Source organism: Pseudochaenichthys georgianus, chromosome 4 (assembly GCF_902827115.2).
Source record: "Pseudochaenichthys georgianus chromosome 4, fPseGeo1.2, whole genome shotgun sequence".
Lineage (NCBI taxonomy): Eukaryota > Metazoa > Chordata > Actinopteri > Perciformes > Channichthyidae > Pseudochaenichthys > Pseudochaenichthys georgianus.
The window spans coordinates 6,146,541-6,164,924 of NC_047506.1; the positions used below are offsets into that span (position 1 = coordinate 6,146,541).

At 39.9% G+C, this 18,384-nt stretch overlaps 1 protein-coding gene and 1 long non-coding RNA gene across 2 annotated transcripts in view; both read right to left on the bottom strand.

The window, feature by feature from the left end:
- Positions 1-18,384, bottom strand: part of sema6bb (sema domain, transmembrane domain (TM), and cytoplasmic domain, (semaphorin) 6Bb) — a 154,528-nt gene that overhangs the window by 82,701 nt on the left and 53,443 nt on the right. The window contains exon 2 of the mRNA XM_034081247.1: positions 996-1,120. Within this exon, the coding sequence (XP_033937138.1) occupies positions 996-1,101 (106 nt within the window). The 5' untranslated portion in view covers positions 1,102-1,120. The remainder of the gene's footprint in view (positions 1-995; positions 1,121-18,384) is intronic.
- LOC139433739 (uncharacterized) lies at positions 15,966-17,499 on the bottom strand. The gene is made up of 3 exons (XR_011643126.1): positions 17,413-17,499; positions 16,604-16,682; positions 15,966-16,063 (listed from the first exon to the last, which is right to left on the bottom strand). It is a non-coding gene; the product is annotated as an uncharacterized lncRNA (long non-coding RNA).

Consider the following 18,384-nt stretch of genomic DNA (forward strand, 5'->3'; position numbering starts at 1 on the left):
AGATTTATTTTGGTTTTCATTAAGGCTACTTTTATACTTTTTTTTAAAAGATCTTTTTGAATGCAGTAGGTGAACACCTGTTTTTTTCAACAACAATACTGTTTGCATTCAATTCATGTGTTAAACTCAAAGAACATTTGTAAATTAGTATCCTGTAAAACTACCCTATAATTCAAGAGGAAACATTTCTGATACTAAATATCTTGGTTTATTTTCTAAGGTCACATTGTTCTATACTTACAGTAATACACTTAAGTTAAGCCATCATATTGTTATATATTTTACTTGTGTTTATTACAACTGCATTTGATATTGAGGTAACCCATAAATAACAGAAACTTAATTGAATTCTGTGATACTTACATTAGGTTACTGATGACATATGTTCCAATGAACTAGTAATTGTACCACAATATATTTTTAAAGTAACCCTCCCAACCCTGCTTGTACCTGATGTAAACAGCTGCTGAGTCTAAAGCAGCCTCTCCAGTGCAGCGCTCCGTGGCCTGTCAGCCTCTCTACGCTCCACTCTGTGGTATTGATACGTCGAGAAGGGTCTGGACTCAGCTGGGAAACCATCAATCAATAATATTGAACTGCAATCAATCAAGGTCGGGTCTGAGCTGGAGACTGCCAAGCTGATACGGAGACTCAAAGTCTGAGGGTGTAAGCGTCTCTCAAGGGTCTGTGTATATGTGTGTGTGTGTGTGTGTGTGTGTGTGTGTGTGTGTGTGTGTGTGTGTGAAAGTCATGAACGTGAGAGCCCCGTCCTATACTCTCATTCCTGAGTGCGACCCCACACCTCCTGACCTGTACGCCAGTCAACACCCTTCAGCCTGTCTGACCTTCACAGCCCACGCTGTGACCCCTAAGCCTCCTTTGTGCCCTCCCACTCAATTAAACACCGGCCGCGACCCCACACTTCACGACCTGGGGGGGAGGTACGCAAGGGGGAGAAGGGGCCTAGAGGGTGAGAAAATCAGCGAGTTCAATACCTTCGGTGGGGATGTAGTTGAGGGGCCCCGGTTCCTCTGGGAACGCCGAGCTGACCGCGTGGAGCAGCCAACACAGCAGGAAGAAGGGAGGGGCCACGGTCGCCATGGCAACACAAAGGCGAAGTCTGTGGAAAAGACGGAAAAAAGGAATTAGTGTTTTTCATAAATAACACAAAGGAGCGAGACACACATAAACATTTTTAACTCACTCCATCTCTGACTAATTAAATAAATAAACTGGATGTTGTTTTCTGACTGAAGCTTTATCTTTGCATTCCCTCAGCATCTCTATCTCTTCGCTCGGAGAGAAAAAGCAGTTCCGAGCGAGGGATTAAGTGTCCTCTCAGCGGTGGATTCAGCCAGATCGCTGTGCCACAACATGACCACATCAAACTTCACACCATCTATGACACATCTGAGAAAAATGAGAAGGAGGCAAAGGGGCCAACATCTTGGGCTAGACAGAGGGCAGTATATGACCCATAGATTAATGGAAAATCTGTATAGGCATTGAGGGAGTGAAAGGCTCAATACATCAAGCATCATTCAGGATATGAAAGAGGCTGGTGGGAAGTGGTGGTTTGCTAAAATTAAATGATTGCTAGTGAGGCAAATCACCTCTCTGACGGCGGAGTTGAACTATCTGTATTTTTATATCGGTTGGTACTGGGACATGCAGGACTGCAGGAAGTGATTCATGTGGAAATACAAATGATAGCCAAATGAAGTTGCCCTACACGATCCATCTAGAAAATGTACTCGGAGGAGAAAGGCTTATGCTGTCAATTAGAGCCGCAAACCTCAGAAGGCATGACTGGCTGCCGGTCCGCTACGTCTGCACGCTCTTACTGCAATGTTGTGTGGTGGAACAAAATGTGCATCCAACAGGCACTTTTATCCAAGTTGTTATTATCCTGAGCTCTGACTCATCTGTAAATACCTATCAATATTTCTCTCTCCATGCGAGCCTGGCATGAAATTGTGTTTTGTCGGCAACAAATTCACAAACATATTTTTCTAAATCCCATAACTTGATTTTCTTCTTGCTGGAGGTTTAACACTGAACGCAACACCCAGGATCATTTGTTTTGAAAATCAAGTGGAGGAGCTTACATCGCCACTGCTGTAAACACAAAGCATTTCTTTCATGTCATGCACAATTGCCACATCTCGTATTTGGATACTCAAGGTTGGATTTCTTTATGCAAAACTGCCCGGCATTTTACTGTGGTCACAGATGCACAATGTGTAACTCAATGCAAAAACAACAACACTTGAATATAAAGTAGCCACTATGCCGCCTTTCATTTTATTTTTCACAAACTCTTTTCAAGTCTTTCTGAGTTCATTTCAAACTGAACTGTGTTGTGAATTCAAGAGCTGGACTGGCAAAGATTGAGTATGTCCTGTTGTGTATTGTAACCGATGTAATGTTGACACCATAGACTGTATATGGGTCGTAACAGAAGAAAAAAAGTCCTAAAAATTGCCACAAATTTAGAAAGATACTATTGTGTAAAATGTCGTTGAATACTTTGGCAACATTAACTCTAACTTTAAATAACAAGCAGTAACTACTGCCCCAAACACAATATGTCATAATGATTCATGCTTAAACATAGGCTAGTTTAACAGTTGGATAAGTCATTAAAACTTAAAACAGGGAACTGACTTTAATCTCTGTTATAAACAAAAATCTAAATATTGTTTATACCCAAACATCTGCGTCACTTAGCTCAAATGTAACTATTTACAGCTTGTCATATTAGACCAAGTAATGCTAATGAGGCAAACAACCTGAGTGTACTGAACTGTGTGAGGGAGAGTTTTATTGATTATAATGAATTATTGTAAGGGAAGCAATGTCTTATCTTAAGTTTACATAGCTGGAACAGGAAATAATTGATCTTGCTCAAACAATCCAAGACCAGAAGCAATAACCATAACTGGGTTTGACAATACTTATGGCTATATGGTTTTACTTATAAGCAACATAGTACAATATGTTAATTAACTAGAGTGATTAACATATCAGGTTTATCTTAATCCTACAACAACAACAAATTAAGAACAGAAGAAAGTTCAACAGACATAGAACAAAATGCTGCCTTTCTCTATGCAGGTTCATGGAAACCCTTTACGTCTGTCAGCCTCTCTTTCTTTCTTTCTTTCTCCCTCTCTCTCTCTCTCTCTCTCGCTCTCCACAGAAGGGTACAAACAGCCATTGTGCAGCCCATCTCTTTAATTGAGTCTCAGACATAACCTTATCAGGACACATAATCTTTATGGGACATTTCTCACATTCCCTGCGCTGACATCAGAGCCAAAGTGGGAGGCATGCTAATTACTCAACACCCACAAGCCAATTTATAGGAGGTGAAGGAGAAAAAGTCCCCACAAGAAGAAAAGGAGGTCACGGGGTAAAGAGAGGGTGAGATGAAGTGAGAGATAAGTGAGAAAGAGTAAGAGAGAAGAAGATGAGAAGTCGGGAAGTCACTATATCCAATCACAGATTCTATTGTTTCTGCTATTAATAATGTATGAATAAATGTCAAGCGGTACGCATTCGATTAGCATAATGAGACACCCTGGGCTATATAATTTCATGGGACAGCAGAATAAGTAGATACACAAGTAGAAAAGTGTGTGTGTGTGTGTGTGTGTGTGTGTGTGTGTGTGTGTGTGTGTGTGTGTGTGTGTGTATGTGTGTGTGTGTGTGTGTGTATGTGTGTGTGTGTGTGTGTGTGTGTGTGTGTGTGTGTGTGCGTGCGTGCGTGTGTGCGTGCGTGCGTGTATGTGTGTGTGTGTGTGTGTGTGTGTGTGTGTGTGTGTGTGTGTGTGTGTGTGTGTGTGCATAAATGGTTCCAAAGCATCTCTGTAATTATGACAAATGGACGTAGCCGAGTCCATTCAGGAGCCTCGCTGCCTGGCTCAAGCTGTAGTAATACGCCATTATCATTGAACGAGGCATACTGCAAGTCACATACATTTTACCATTTGGAGAAGACACTAATACAAAATATCCAACCCCAGGGTGCTATAGCGCTCAGTGTACGAAATTGAAATGGTGGTAGATGTCACGGAAGTCATATTGAAGATGGCACACTGTGAGGGCTTAAGAAACATTCAAATACTATACTGTCAGTAGCATATTACTGTGGCACTTATTTCAACGGTGGGGACTATTGTTTTCGGTGTTGTGACAAACATATTCAGGGATTGAGCTTGTTTTTTGGCGCCATCCCAACGAGGAAGAAACATGGGAAGGATATCTGGTCGAGTTAAACTCCGTCTGAGCTTTAATACCCCATCATCTTGAACTATCTTTTAGATCCGATTAAGAAAAACAGGACTCCTGAACTCACCAATATGCTCAATTTGCTTCAAATCTATTTAAAAAACCTTGTTAATTTCTTTGTTTCCTCAGCACCAGACCAATTTGATTATGAGAGTCAAGCCAACAAATAAATATGCAATAAATATGGTAAGGGACGACAGAGGAGGAAAAATGCAATGATAAACGGTCGAGTGAAACTTTAGTCTGAGCTTTAAAACGCCATCAACTCTAACTATCTTTTCTCCTAAACTCACCGCCGTGCTCCACTCGCTTCAACAGGATTTACACAGACTTGTTAATCTGTCCGTTTCCCCAGCACCAGATCAATTTGATTATGGGCGTTTAGGCAAGTAATTTCCTAAACAAAGTCATCAAGAGATCATTTAGCCACCAAAAAACAATTGGGAGGGGGAGGGAGTCGGGTGTAGAGGGTGCTATGTCTCTGTGGACCCCATTAAACGACACCAAAATGATCACTTCTGTGGATAACTTAGATAACAAATCACCAGCCAATCAGTCAATAATGTCTAGTGTCTTTAGCACAGCCCTAATGAGGACTGATATAGCACTGATACAGAGGCAAGCCGGGGGAAAGAACAGAGGCTTACAAGAGAAGCGGGAACAGTTTAATGGCGGGGAAGAGACGTGAGGAATTCATGCAATGTGGAATTGGATGCTGTTTATACAGATGTAGCAATGACCCTCTGCTGCAGGGGGTTCAGATACTTTGCATGCAAATAGAACACCTCGTAGCCACAAGAAGGTGTTAATATGCTCTAAATGCTTTTATCACTTATTACAGTTGCCATGGCTCTCCGTTCATCCACTCCTCAATCTACCGTTTCCCTTTTTAACATCTCATTATGCATTGCTTTATCTCTCCCTCAGCACCAGTGTTGTCGACATGTACGTTCTGGATGTGTTTTTCATTACACAGCCATGAGGTACTTGCACAAAAAATTGGACGGTTGAAAGGAAACCCACGATTATGCGTGTCCTAGATATAGGAACATGGTAATGAAATAGAGCAGCATTAATGGGAAAACTGTGGTGGTTAGGGTATTTATGATTAAAATATTTAACAGCGTGGCTGTCAATTATTATACTGAGGTATCAAAAGCACAGTATCAAGCACGCAATAGTCTGATATAATCCCTTTTCACATTGGTTGCAGAGCTTTAAAAAGCCTGAACGATAAAAGGGAAAGGAAAATTCAAACATGTTCTGTTTCATGAAAATCCTGTAATCATGATGTTCCAAGGCAGATTACATTTTAATACTCACCAAAAATATTATTTTGTAATATGATTTAATACAAAAGGCTGCTGTTTTCAGTGGAAAAGCTTGGAGAAAAAACATCACCTAAATGCACCAAAACGGTAGTAAGGATGTAAAGAGTTTATATCAGGAGCTAATTCAGAGTAAACTTTGGACAGTACTTTTCACTTGCACTCAACACATTTCTTAAAACAAACTGTCCAAATAAATGCTAATGTTGCTCTAAATATGTATAACAGTTATTTTCTCGCAATGTTGTATTTAACAGCTCGTCATGATGCTCGTCATGATGCCCCAAAGTGTAATGAAGTGGAAATGTTAAAGTGCAGTTGCTGTCATGACTTTTGGCTGATTCATAATAGTGGTGTCAAGATGAAATCATGGTATTTAAATGAATCCCCAATACGTTTGGTTGTCTTTGTGACATGACAGAAGCTATCGTAGCAGTAAAAGAAGACAAGGTAACCTTGCCTTGATTCCATTCAATTCAATACAAAAATAAAAAGCTCTGTACAAAAAGATTATACTGGATCGAAGTCAACCACAATCTGAGGATTTCAAGCCCTAATAACCTTTGTTATTGTAAGGAAGATAAACTCGAAGTACGAAAAGACTTCGGGATTGATTTTTAAGACACTTAATAACTTTTAGGAGGAATTAATGTTCAGATAAATACTCCTTCGCCGCAGGCTTAAGGCTGAACTCCTCTCTGCTCTGCTTTTATTGTTCCACATCACCGAGAGGACCTTCAGAGTGTGGTACATGAAACTGTGTTCGTACAATGGGAAGCGTATTAAGTAAGAGGTTTTATTAACTAAGATGTTATGATTGTTTCATTTTCTTTAAGCAGGCTTAAGGACACCACATAGATTTCCCAGAGACTTGCCTAATTGTCATATTAGTGATAGTGGAGAGGCTGCTTTTTAGAGTGTAGAATCAATGACAGGTGATAGCCTGCTGCTCAGTTGATCTCCTATCAGCAATAACATAAGATGCTGTACACATCGAGGGATGTGAAGAGGAAAGGGAATAAAGAATAAGATGTGAGAAAGAACACTGTGAGTGAAGAATCAAGGCAAAGGGGGAAATAAACACAACAGCTATATCAAAATAGTTTTTAAAGTGAATACAGGACACGGTGGGACAAATAAAATGATAAATATAATGCACTACAGGGTGTAATGAAGGGAAAGAGGAGAGAAAAAGAGACAAGTAAAGGCATTCAAACAGACAGGGGGAGTCACACCGGACATAAAGAAATTGAAGCCAAGAATGTCTGGAATGAGAGAGACAGAAATACAAAGAAACAGAAGAGAGGAAGAGCGTGGAGCCAACAGTACACTTGCATTGCCAGATTTATATCCATACTGGGCCAAGATTGGACTAGTGGGAAGGACCTCCTAGCTCTGTATTAACCTGGTTTTCAAATTATCTAAAGGGATGACATGTTTCTGTTTTTCCTCATGTGAAGTAAAGGGGAGTCCCTCAGGGCCCTATACTTGGATCATTGCTGTTCCGCCTTCACATGTTGTCTCTAGGCCACTTAAAATCAAAAACACAATGTATGTTGCCATAATTATGCTGATGATATACTGTTATACAAAACTCATGCTTGTCCCCTGGAGTCCTAAACTATCTTAAGTCACTGATTGAAAACATTAAATACTTGAACTGGATGTCCTGCAACTTCCTCCAAGTTAACAAAGACAAAACCAAATTATGGTTGGTGGTGCTGATCCTCTGTGGCAGGAAATATGTTCTCATTAGACTCTTTCTTCCTGGAAGTTCAGTGCCACAAAGGTCATACATCTGGTAAATGTGTTTTCTATGGCTTTACTGCATGTATTAGAGCCACATCACCACAGACTGCTTTTTTCTCTTTTTATAAAAAAAATCTAAAAACATATTCTTCTTTCTGTGTCTTTGTATGTTTAAAATGACTTGGTTATACAATTGGTTCTGAGCCTGGTTGTGGTTCTGCCGCTTATCATCTTCAAAAATATCTAGTTTAACATTCTTCTCACTAACATGCTCATTATATATCGATAATTGAAGCAACATTTTCAAGCTAATTCAAATGCTTCTGCCAGAACGTAAGCCTAACATTTTCATCAGATCACACCTGACACTTGTCAAATCTCTGAAATGGTTTCCAGTTGGTGCGTTTCTGAGTTAATTACAGAGTGTTTCTTCTTCTTTCATGTTTCGTCTGTAAAGCCCTTATACCTACTCTACAGTCGGCAACTCTCTGACTTGCAAATCATATAGATTCCTTTCAGACATCTTACGTCATCGAGCACAGGCCCTCTGGTTGTTCCAAAGGATAAAACGTTAACAAAGCAGGTTTTTGTTTTGTACAGGCCAAGATGCTGGGATGCTGTTCCACAGTGTGGTAGATATACTCTAACAAAAACATTGTTAAAAAGCAGACTGAAAACATTTTCTTTGTATTTTAAGCAGCATGAGATAGTTGTTTGTTAGTGCATCGTGTCTCCCCTAGAGTAAAATGCTCCATACAAATAAAGATTTGTTTGTTTTGCCTCCCTAAAACATTTTAAATCTGCTCTGCTGACCCCGGTCTGTAACCTCCTCAATGACATAAATGCACATATGCACAAGCATAAGCACCATAACCTCTACACACAACAAAACAACAAACATACACATCTCCTCTGGGCATTATGCCTTCACTTAAGACAACCCACAGTCTTCCCCCACTATCTCTCTCAGGCCTAATGTAAAAACGATGCAGGAATTCCCTCCACTAGAGCGAAATGCACACACGATTTCCTCCCCTCGTTTAGGTCTCGAGTGACCTGGGTTCTGTTTACTAGAGCATCACCATGAAATCCTGGAGCCTCAATATTTAAAGAGAGGGTTGTGAGAGAGGGAGAGGGAAAAGATACGAAGTGCGCAGTTAATGAAAAATGAGGAGTGACCTTTGTGCAAAGAACACCGTTTTTTCCCATGCACTGACAGACACCATGGATTTATGCAGAGGGAAATATGTGTGGGAGGACAAAAACATTTCTGTAACACCCCTCTTTTATCCGAATCAGACCGTGAGAACATGCCAGTTACATCAGTTAGTACAGTATCTTCTTTACACAGCACCATGTGCCTAATGGATATATAATTTCAGGGGATTTAAAGGTTGGTGCTGGAAAAAGATAATCTTTGACTCTTTCTCTCTGCAGTGGATGTGCTCCCATTAGCGGGCGAGAGGTAGCCCTCCGAAAGAGCACTGGATGACAGAGCAGTAATGTAATACCTGTAATAGCTTATTGTTGATGAATGGATATCTTTGAGTATTACTGGAGCTCTCCACGGAGTTGTGTCACTGTCATTAACCTTCATAGTGCTTTAAAATTACAGCTGCTGAGACACTGGGCGACACAAGAGCTACTTTTGCAATCGATACGGAGTAGCAGAAAGTTTTGCAGCATTGTCTGACAACTTGTCCATGATGCTGCAGGTTAGTTATAGGGCTTCTGGAGGAAGACTCTCCAAGACGGAAAGTTAAAGATAAATATTTGATCCTCTGTATCTCGGATATCTTCTTTTGTACCTTCCACTACCTCTCCTCGCTTCTTTCATCTTTCAGGCTTCAACATGCTTCATGAGAAAAGGAGAAACATCACAAATCACATCACAACAGTGGAGATAGGCCTGACCTTTGGCTCCCCACCAGTTTACAACCATCATTAGCAGGGCAGGGATCAGGGGCCAAAGCCATAAATCACACTCAAACCATCCGTGTAGGAGGAACCCGGCTACACTGCAGTAAAAATGAAAAGAAAACACACTCTCAGACTGACAGGGGGCTAAAAGCAGCTCCATCCATCACTGGCTTGAGGCTCTATAAAGCCAGAAGAAGAAAACACACAAGGCGATAATCTCCAGCATGGTTATAAATAATACAGAAACTTTGCTAATGGCAATAAAAAGGTCCTGCACCATGACAAAAACCTTCTTGATGTGATTATTCAGCTACAATTCCCCCAAGGACATGTATTATCTTGCATTAACTCAAGAATAGGGCGATGTGTTCCCTTCCAGAGACAGTTTGCCCTCTTTGCTTGTGAATTAGGAGGAGAGGTGGATTTATTGTAATGGCAACAAGTGACTGTCAGTGGGGGGGAGAGGTTGGGTGGCGGGCAAAAATAGAACATTTAGGGGAAAGTGGAGGGCATTGAAGAAGGAAAACAGACTGCATTCTTAGTGTGTTGATATAAAACAATGAGTTCAACTGAAAAGCGATTTTCACCTTGATATTTATAATGCCATCCCTTTATATGGAAAAAGCCTTGAAAATAATGAGCCCTAATGGGAAGAACTGTAATATGATTAGAGCAGAGTGAGGCACTACTATAAGCATTGTTATACTAGGGTGACCAGACGTCCCCGTTTTCCGGGGACAGTCCCCGGCCGTTTCTCAATCTCGAGGATACTGGCTTCCAAGCCAATATTTCAAGGATGCTACGTCATCGAGTGCCGCCGAAGTACTGTTCCAATCTCCAGCATACTTGGGATTCCACCGAGGCAGTATCCTTGGTTTGGGGGAAATTTCGAGGCTGCACATGGGTAGACTTCGCGTCCTTAAAATCCCCACAATGCTTTGCGCACGGACCAATTTCAAAAACCCTTGCGGAGAATGGCTGAACCGACGCAGCACACATTTAAATGTAAGTAGGCTATGTAGTGGCGTAGAAAATGTGTAGTGTTGGTAAATGTGTTACTTTGTTAAATTTGTTACCACCATAAATGTGTTCCGTGAAAGTAAAGCAAGTTCATAATTAGATAGACATCGTGAGCCAGTATTTATTTTCGGTACAGTTTATGTTGAAACCGTTAGAGAGAGTGGCACACTTGTTAGCCTGTTCCATTCTTCTTCGTTTTCCGAAGCCGTGGCTTGGAAGCATACTTGCTTCGTTTCTGAAGGAAGTGACTTGGAAGTATGCGACTACCAAGCCAGCATCCTTGCGATTGAGAAACGGCCCCCGTTTTTATTGGCCTGTCCCCGGTTGAAACTGTCCCCGGAAATGTCCCCGTTTTTTAATATACGTTAAAATCACATAGCAAGGTGAAATAAAACGTTTCATGTCATGAAACACTGGGAAAACAGACTATACTACTCATTATTCTTCTTCTACTACTTTTGTCTTCCTGTTTCTCTTTGTCTGCTCCGTAAACTCTCTCATTCTTAACTGCACCGCTCGCTCTCTTTTCTTGATCGCCCTAACACACCCTTCACTGTCCCGCTTAATTGTAGGATTTCTGCATTATGCTACTTCACTGGGTTTTGGAAACTTGTACCTTACTTTGGAGCATCGTTGATCAAATTGATCTGTGCCTGTCCATTTCGTGTAGTAGACTTGATAGTACAGTATCCAATCTTTAAAATGTTTTTTATATATGAATCACTCCATATAAAATGCCAGTTTTCAGGCCTTGGTTTGATCATTTCATAAAATAAATAGAATTCAGTCAGAGGATTTAGTTTTGCAGGTAGCGTGGAGAGTAAGAAGAAGATATGTGAAAGGATAGAAGTGTAATGGTAATTATATAATTACAGAGCCTGTCAATGTATACATTGACGAAAACAATGTGACTGTTAACCCAAGTGTATCTAATAATGTACTATCTATTTTTAAATATCAGAGAGGAAGAACAGAATGAGAAGAGAAAAACCGGAATAAAGATAAAGAAGCAAAGAGATTGTACAATAGTGAGAAAGAGAAGGAAAGGAAGAAAGAGAAGACAAGTTAAGAAAAGGGAGAAAGTTTGGAGGGGAAGAAAAAGTTAACAGAGTACGAAGAGTATACAAGGATAGTGACAAAGAGCAGAAGAAAATGTGCAATGGCTCTTTCCAAGAAACGAAAATGTCAATGACAATATGAATTTTCCTTCATATGCCCAGGTGGTCAAGATGATACAATGGTTACTGTACCATTTGTAATTCAAAATGTTCAGTTGCCAGTGGATTAAGAACAGCAGAACATCAACAGACAAAAAAGCATAAAGCCTCTCTCCTTGCCCGTGCTGGTGTGCCCTCTGTCACCACATTCTTCAAGAAGGTAGACCCATCCCAGAAATAATACAATCTTAGCTGTGCAGGAAGGTGTCTTTGCATACCACACTTTGCGACACAATCATAGTTTCAGATCTATGGATTGCACAGCACAACTGACAAGGAAGCTTTTTGAATCTAAATGTAGATGTGCTAGGACTAAATGTGATGCCATAGTGAGTAACGTGTTAGCACCACGGGCAACAACCATTGGAACACAGGACCGACCAGGTGGAATTTGTGTCTCTGTCCATTGATGCATCCAATCGTAAAGCTGCTGCCAATATTAGTAAGATATTGTAAGATCAATGATAGCACATCAGTGGAAACCAAACTATTTGACTTTGTTGAACTCAAAGGAGAAACAGCAGAGGAAATTGCAGCTGAGGTCCTGGTGGTTATCCAAAAATTCAAAAAACAGTTTGATCTCTTTGTCCCAGTGTGTCTGACAGTTGTGTCTCTCTGTTGAAGTGTCTTTGATAGTATGTAATTCTGCTAGTGTTACTTGTCTGTTGTCTCTATATCTTGTACATATGTTAATTATCAAATAAACTTGAGGCTATAACCTATGTAGTTTGAAAATGTTTTGTTATTAACTATGGAACACTCAATAAGTGAGTTAATACTTTACTCTAACATTGTGAAGTCAACTTGAAAAATCCTCACAGGAGATCAAGGGGTTAAAAAGTCGGGCTGATTGACAGAGTGGCAGCTGTCTGAAATCAGTCTCTAATTGCTAATCAGCTTCGCTGCACCTTTAAAAGCAACGCACCTGAAAGAAGGGCAGGAATCTATGAAGGTAGATATGGTGCAAAATGCGAGAGCGTGAAAACCTGTTGTGAGCACGTGCAGAAAAAAAATCTGAGCTTGTGTGCATACATGTACACTTGTATAAAATATCCACGTAACTGTGAATCAAATTTACACTTGTAAAAAATATCCACGTAACTGTGAACCAAATTTGAAGTCACAGAAGAAAAAAAAAAGTTTTGTAGCTTGTAGAAAAAAAAATGAACTTAGAGATGAAATGTTCACTTGCAGAAAAATACATATTTTTTAAATATATTTTCCATTACAACTGCAACTTTATTTATTACAACCTCTCAAATCAGTCATTACAACTTGACGAATCTGCTCTGTGGCAGTATAAATCGACGAATCTGCGGTCTTGACTTTTGCTACACTTCTTGCGATAAATGTGTCGCTAAATGTGTCGCTAAAGTAACTTTCACCTGTATATGTGGGGGGGGGGGTTGGAGCGAAGGGGCGGAGCTATCAGAACAACGAGGCTCGGGTGACTGGAGACTGCGGGGCTAACGGTTCGTGTCGCTACCAGTCCGCTGACATGGCGCATCAATCAACGGTAAATGTTGCCCATTACTTGCCCAGTATTACTTTGAATATTATTATTGTGATTGAGGATTAAATCCGCTTTGAAGACCACCGTTTTATATCGTGCAGTTTAGCGGCAAAATAACGTCAGTTAGCCAGCTAACGATAGATTTGTTGAGTTTATGCTAGCTAAACAAGTAGTGGTTGTAGTCTATACAGCAGTAATTCATATATTATAGCCTACTGCTTTGGCACTAACGGTTGATAACCGTTTATGAAAATAAAACCAATTGAACTGTACTGAAATAATGACAAGTTTTATAATTGTCTTGGGCTCCTGCTGTGTTTTTAAAGTCTTTGTAAATTATCCATGCTATTTTCTATTTAGAACGAAGACTTCAGAATCTTAAAATCCCTTAACGTTTGTATGCAATTGTGCTAAATTCAACTCTGGAATCAAGCAAATATTAATATGTTTGCATGACATTAGTTATTTATATTTTGCCATCACTGAACTATACGTTTAATACATTTAAGTCAAGCTAAGGTACATGTGTTACATGTGTACAGCTAGTTAGTGCTCTTACCTGTGATGCCTCCTCCAAACAGCATAATAACTGTATCATTAAAACTAAGTACCAGTTCTAGATCCTTGACTTTAGACAAACAATTCAAAAGACAACATGTATTTAAAGACCAATCTTTATTTGAAGGTGCCTCTTAACCTGAGATATTAGTTATACAGTAATAGTATTGACAATCTAAAAAAACTGAGCAACTCAACAGTCAACGAGAGACAGCAAGCGCATTTCGTGGCATCTGCAGGCAGTGGCAAGTACTTCCGGCATATGCCACAGAGGCCGCTACTCTGTGGTAGCTGTGGCAAGTCCTTCCGGGATATGCCACAACTTGCCGAGGCATCTGCCGCTGCTCAACGGGAGTTGCCACAAGATGCCAGAGTAAGAGAAGGTTTACTGTAGCTGCCACTCGCCTTCCGTGGCAAACGCTGCTATTTAAACCCGTATTTATCGTGTAAAATTTCGCTGTTTAGGCATGACTTTATCAAACTCATCTGTACACAGGACTGATGTGCGATCTCTGTTTTTCAAAAAGATTATACATTATCATTTCTATTCAATTTTACTTGGAGCATGGTTTGCTAAAATAAACAAACGTGCTATATTTATGATGAAATATTGGCAAGTGAGGGTTGCAACGCCCTTGGCAATTGTCGCTTCTTGAGGTGAGTTTCCACTGCTTGCTACGATAAACCAGGTGTAGCCTATGACTAGTAAAGACAAATAAATATCTGTATTGACACAGCAACGTGTACACTGGTGTTATTAGACTTGGCTACAGACTTAGGGCGGCTGTAACTGATTGCAGTTGCCACTGTTAGTGAGATACTAAGGTTTACTTTATAAATTAGGCAAAGGACTTATATTTGCCCCATGCCTTCAGCAGCAGCAGGCCATTCACTTTGATTTTATCCGGTTATGAAATGTCATCATTTCGACAATAAAGAAATGCTATAAACGTTATCTTGCACGTTTTATCGAACCATCTCCGTTTCTAACTTTCAATATATTTAAAAAGAGATCTCTCTCTCATCTGCGTGCGGGGCGGGGCCTCACAGACATGCTGCTGCGCTGTGCACACTCTTATTATACATCCATGTGTGCACACAGTTCTGCCGGTAATGAATATTAGGATACATTTTGTGAGGAAACTTTTCCACCAATAATTCCAATAAGTATTCCAAAATGTATTCACTTCAGGTTTACGAAAGTAACTGTATTCGGATTAGTTGTTTATCAAATGTAACGCGAGCTGAGTAGTTAGGCTACTTGGTTTTTGTATTCTGATTACGTAACGCCGTTACATGTATTCCGTTACAACCCAACCCTGTGTACAGATCATCAGTCCTGTGTACAGATAAATTAGATAAAGTCATGCCAAAACAGCGACATTTTACACGATAAATACGGGTTTAAATAGCAGCATTTGCCACGGAAGGCGAGTGGCAGCTACCGTAAACGTTCTCTCTGTCATCTTGTGGCAACTCCCGTTGAGCAGCGGCAGATGCCTCGGCAAGTTGTGGCATATGCCGGAAGTACTTGTCACAGCTACCACAGAGTAGCGGCCTCAGTGGCATATGCCGGAAGGACTTGCCACTGCCTGCAGATGCCACGAAATGAGCCAGGCCCTACTGCAGTCAACTTTATATTTCTTATTGTCTAAAGCATTTATTATTTTCATTTTCCCCCTCTCATATTCAGTGTGGACGGATTGAGACAGTGTGGTGTCCAGGGGGGCTGCAGAGACTTCAGGGAGAAACCTCCGTGTGATGGACGTCCTGTCTGTTGATTTGGAGAGGACTGAGGGTCTTTCCTCTGCGAGGAGGACCAGGCCTGATGGAGGAGCCCATGCTGGGCAAAGCTGATACCAACTGCACAGGCCAAGTCTGTCACGTTATTTGACTAAATGTGTTTACTTATACATTTAATAGGTTTACACCTTCTGTCCATATGTGCTTTTTATTTAAAACATTTGATTAACTTTTGGTTCACATTTCAATAAATTGTATTTGCACTCCTTTTTTCCATTATTCTTACTGAAAATGTTAGATTACACATTCACATCTGACTGAAGATTGGCCCCATTTATTTGTGACGTTGGAAACTCTGTGGTACAAGGCACAAGTGATGTGAAGCTCATAAAGTGAGGCACATAGAAATAATCAGCTGATGGAGTGTAGATGTGGAAATAGGTGCATTCGATCAGCTGACTGTTTTTCGCCACACTTTATAAGCCTGACTATAACCACCCCTTCTCTGAGGTGCAGGCAGCGTCACAAACAAATGATGGTTCTGATAGACTACAAAAATATTCGGTGTGCAGATCTTTGTTTTTACAATAAAAGTAGTTTCTTAGTGAATGTCCTGTACTGGTCTTAAAATCTCATAACATCAGCTTTTAATGTTCCTCTTGGATGTTCTTCTTGACCCTCAGAGAAGGAGAAGATGTCGTGTCTTTCGGGCATGTCCTTTCCTAACAAAAATTACAGGAAACATAAAACATTATTGCAGAACAAGTGTGTTATTTATGAAAGAGGTGTGTTTGTGTGTTATGGGGCTGTTGATATAATTATTTTTTTAATTGTAATCAGATTATGAATGAACAGTATGAAATTCATCAACATTGAAATATATGTTATTATCAAAATAATATTTAACTGTTGTCAAAACGTAGTGCAACTGTAGAAGCTTGCTCTGTTGTCTCACTGAAAGAATAACTTTTACCACGTTTTTTACAGACAATATTGAGAGATAAATAGTAGCAGTTCTCACTATGTGTTAAATATCTTTGCCTTCAATACATTAAATTAGAAAGCTGACAAAGTCATATTGCTAAATATCTAAATGTGACTTTTTGCATGGAGAAAACCCTCAACTTAACTGATGTGTAGGTGATCTAGGATTTAGTATTGTTTAATGGAATGTATATCAGTGTATTAAAGTCAATACTTCATTCATTTAAACCAATATCTTTCTTGATTCTGTGTACAGTATGAAAAAAGAGTCTTAGTACCTTTGCTGAAGTTCACTGCTGTGAGGAGTCCAGTTCTGTCTCTCACTCTCTGGTCCAGCCTGTCTGCATCACCTGGACACTTTAAACAAACAGATATATATATGTAAAGTACCATGTGTACAAACAATATAACTGATTCTCTTCTGTTGAACATGTTGGATTGTGTATTGTCCGAGTCAGGGTCCTTTTTATTTTACTGTAACTTTAGAAATTGTGTTACCAATGCTTACTGTTTATTTGATATCAATTTGTAATACAATTAATAAAAACAACAAAGTTTGGGTTCGTTCTTCAGATGACTGTGACGTTAACTTGTAAGCTCAATAATGAACTCCAGCTCAACCAACCATATTGTAATATCTAAGTAATCATCTTGAAATATGACATTAATAATTGTAATATACACACATCTTATTGTGAGGTTGATTTCACATACACTACTTCGACGTTAGCTAAATAGAAAATAGCATGGATAATTTACAAAGGCTTTAAAAAGACAGCAGGAGCCCAAGACAATTATAAAACTTGTCATTATTTCAGTACAGTTCAATTGGTTTTATTTTCATAAACGGTTATCAACCGTTAGTGCCAAAGCAGTAGGCTATAATATATGAATTACTGCTGTATAGACTACAACCACTACTTGTTTAGCTAGCATACACTCAACAAAGCTAGCGTTAGCTGGTTGACTGACGTTATTTCGCCGCTAAACTGCACGATATAAAACGGTGGTCTTCAAAGCGGATTTAATCCTCAATCACAATAATAATATTCAAAGTAATACTGGGCAAGTAATGGGTAAAACTTACCGTTGATTGACGCGCCATGTCAGCGGACTGGTAGCGACACGAACCGTTAGCCCCGCTGTCATCCGGTTCGACCTGACTGTGACTGTGACTGACCCAAGCCTCGTTGTTCTGATAGCTCCGCCCCTTCGCTCCAACCCCCCTCCCTCCCCCCACATCTACAGGTGAAAATTACTTTTGCGACACATTTATCGCAAGAAGTGTAGCAAAAGTCAAGACCGCAGATTCGTCGATTTATACTGCCACAGAGCAGATTCGTCAAGTTGTAATGACTGATTTGAGAGGTTGTAATAAATAAAGTTGCAGTTGTAATGGAAAATATATTTAAAAAATATGTATTTTTCTGCAAGTGAACATTTCATCTCTAAGTTCATTTTTTTTCTACAAGCTACAAAACTTTTTTTTTTCTTCTGTGACTTCAAATTTGGTTCACAGTTACGTTGATATTTTTTACAAGTGTACATTTTATACAAGTGTACATTTGGTTCACAGTTACGTGGATATTTTATACAAGTGTAAATGTCAGCACACAAACTCAGATTTTTTTTCTGGAAGTGCTCACATCAGGTTTTACACGCTCTCACATTTTGCACCATATCTACCTTCATAGTAATCCAAGCTGGAAAGGGACAAACTAAAGAGCGTGCGTCCAGCAGCAGCAGCAACGAACCAGCAGAATAAACGTCGAAGAAGCAACACTGGTGCAGCCATAAAAAGCTGGAGAAGCGGCCGGTGAGAGACGAACTGTGTGTTTAGTTAAGAATCATACAACTTGCCGTTCGTGCACGTTAGAACGTGCGCTCTAGTTCAGTGACATTTGTTTGTTTGATGTCCTCAAGCTAAAGCAACATGAGTGTTGATTTAAAAACGAGTGTGTTTTGTTTATTCAGAGATGTAGATTAGTAAAAACGGTTTGCATGCTGAATTAGTTAGTAGCCTACACATCAGTTTATTACAGCAGTTAAAATGTTCGAA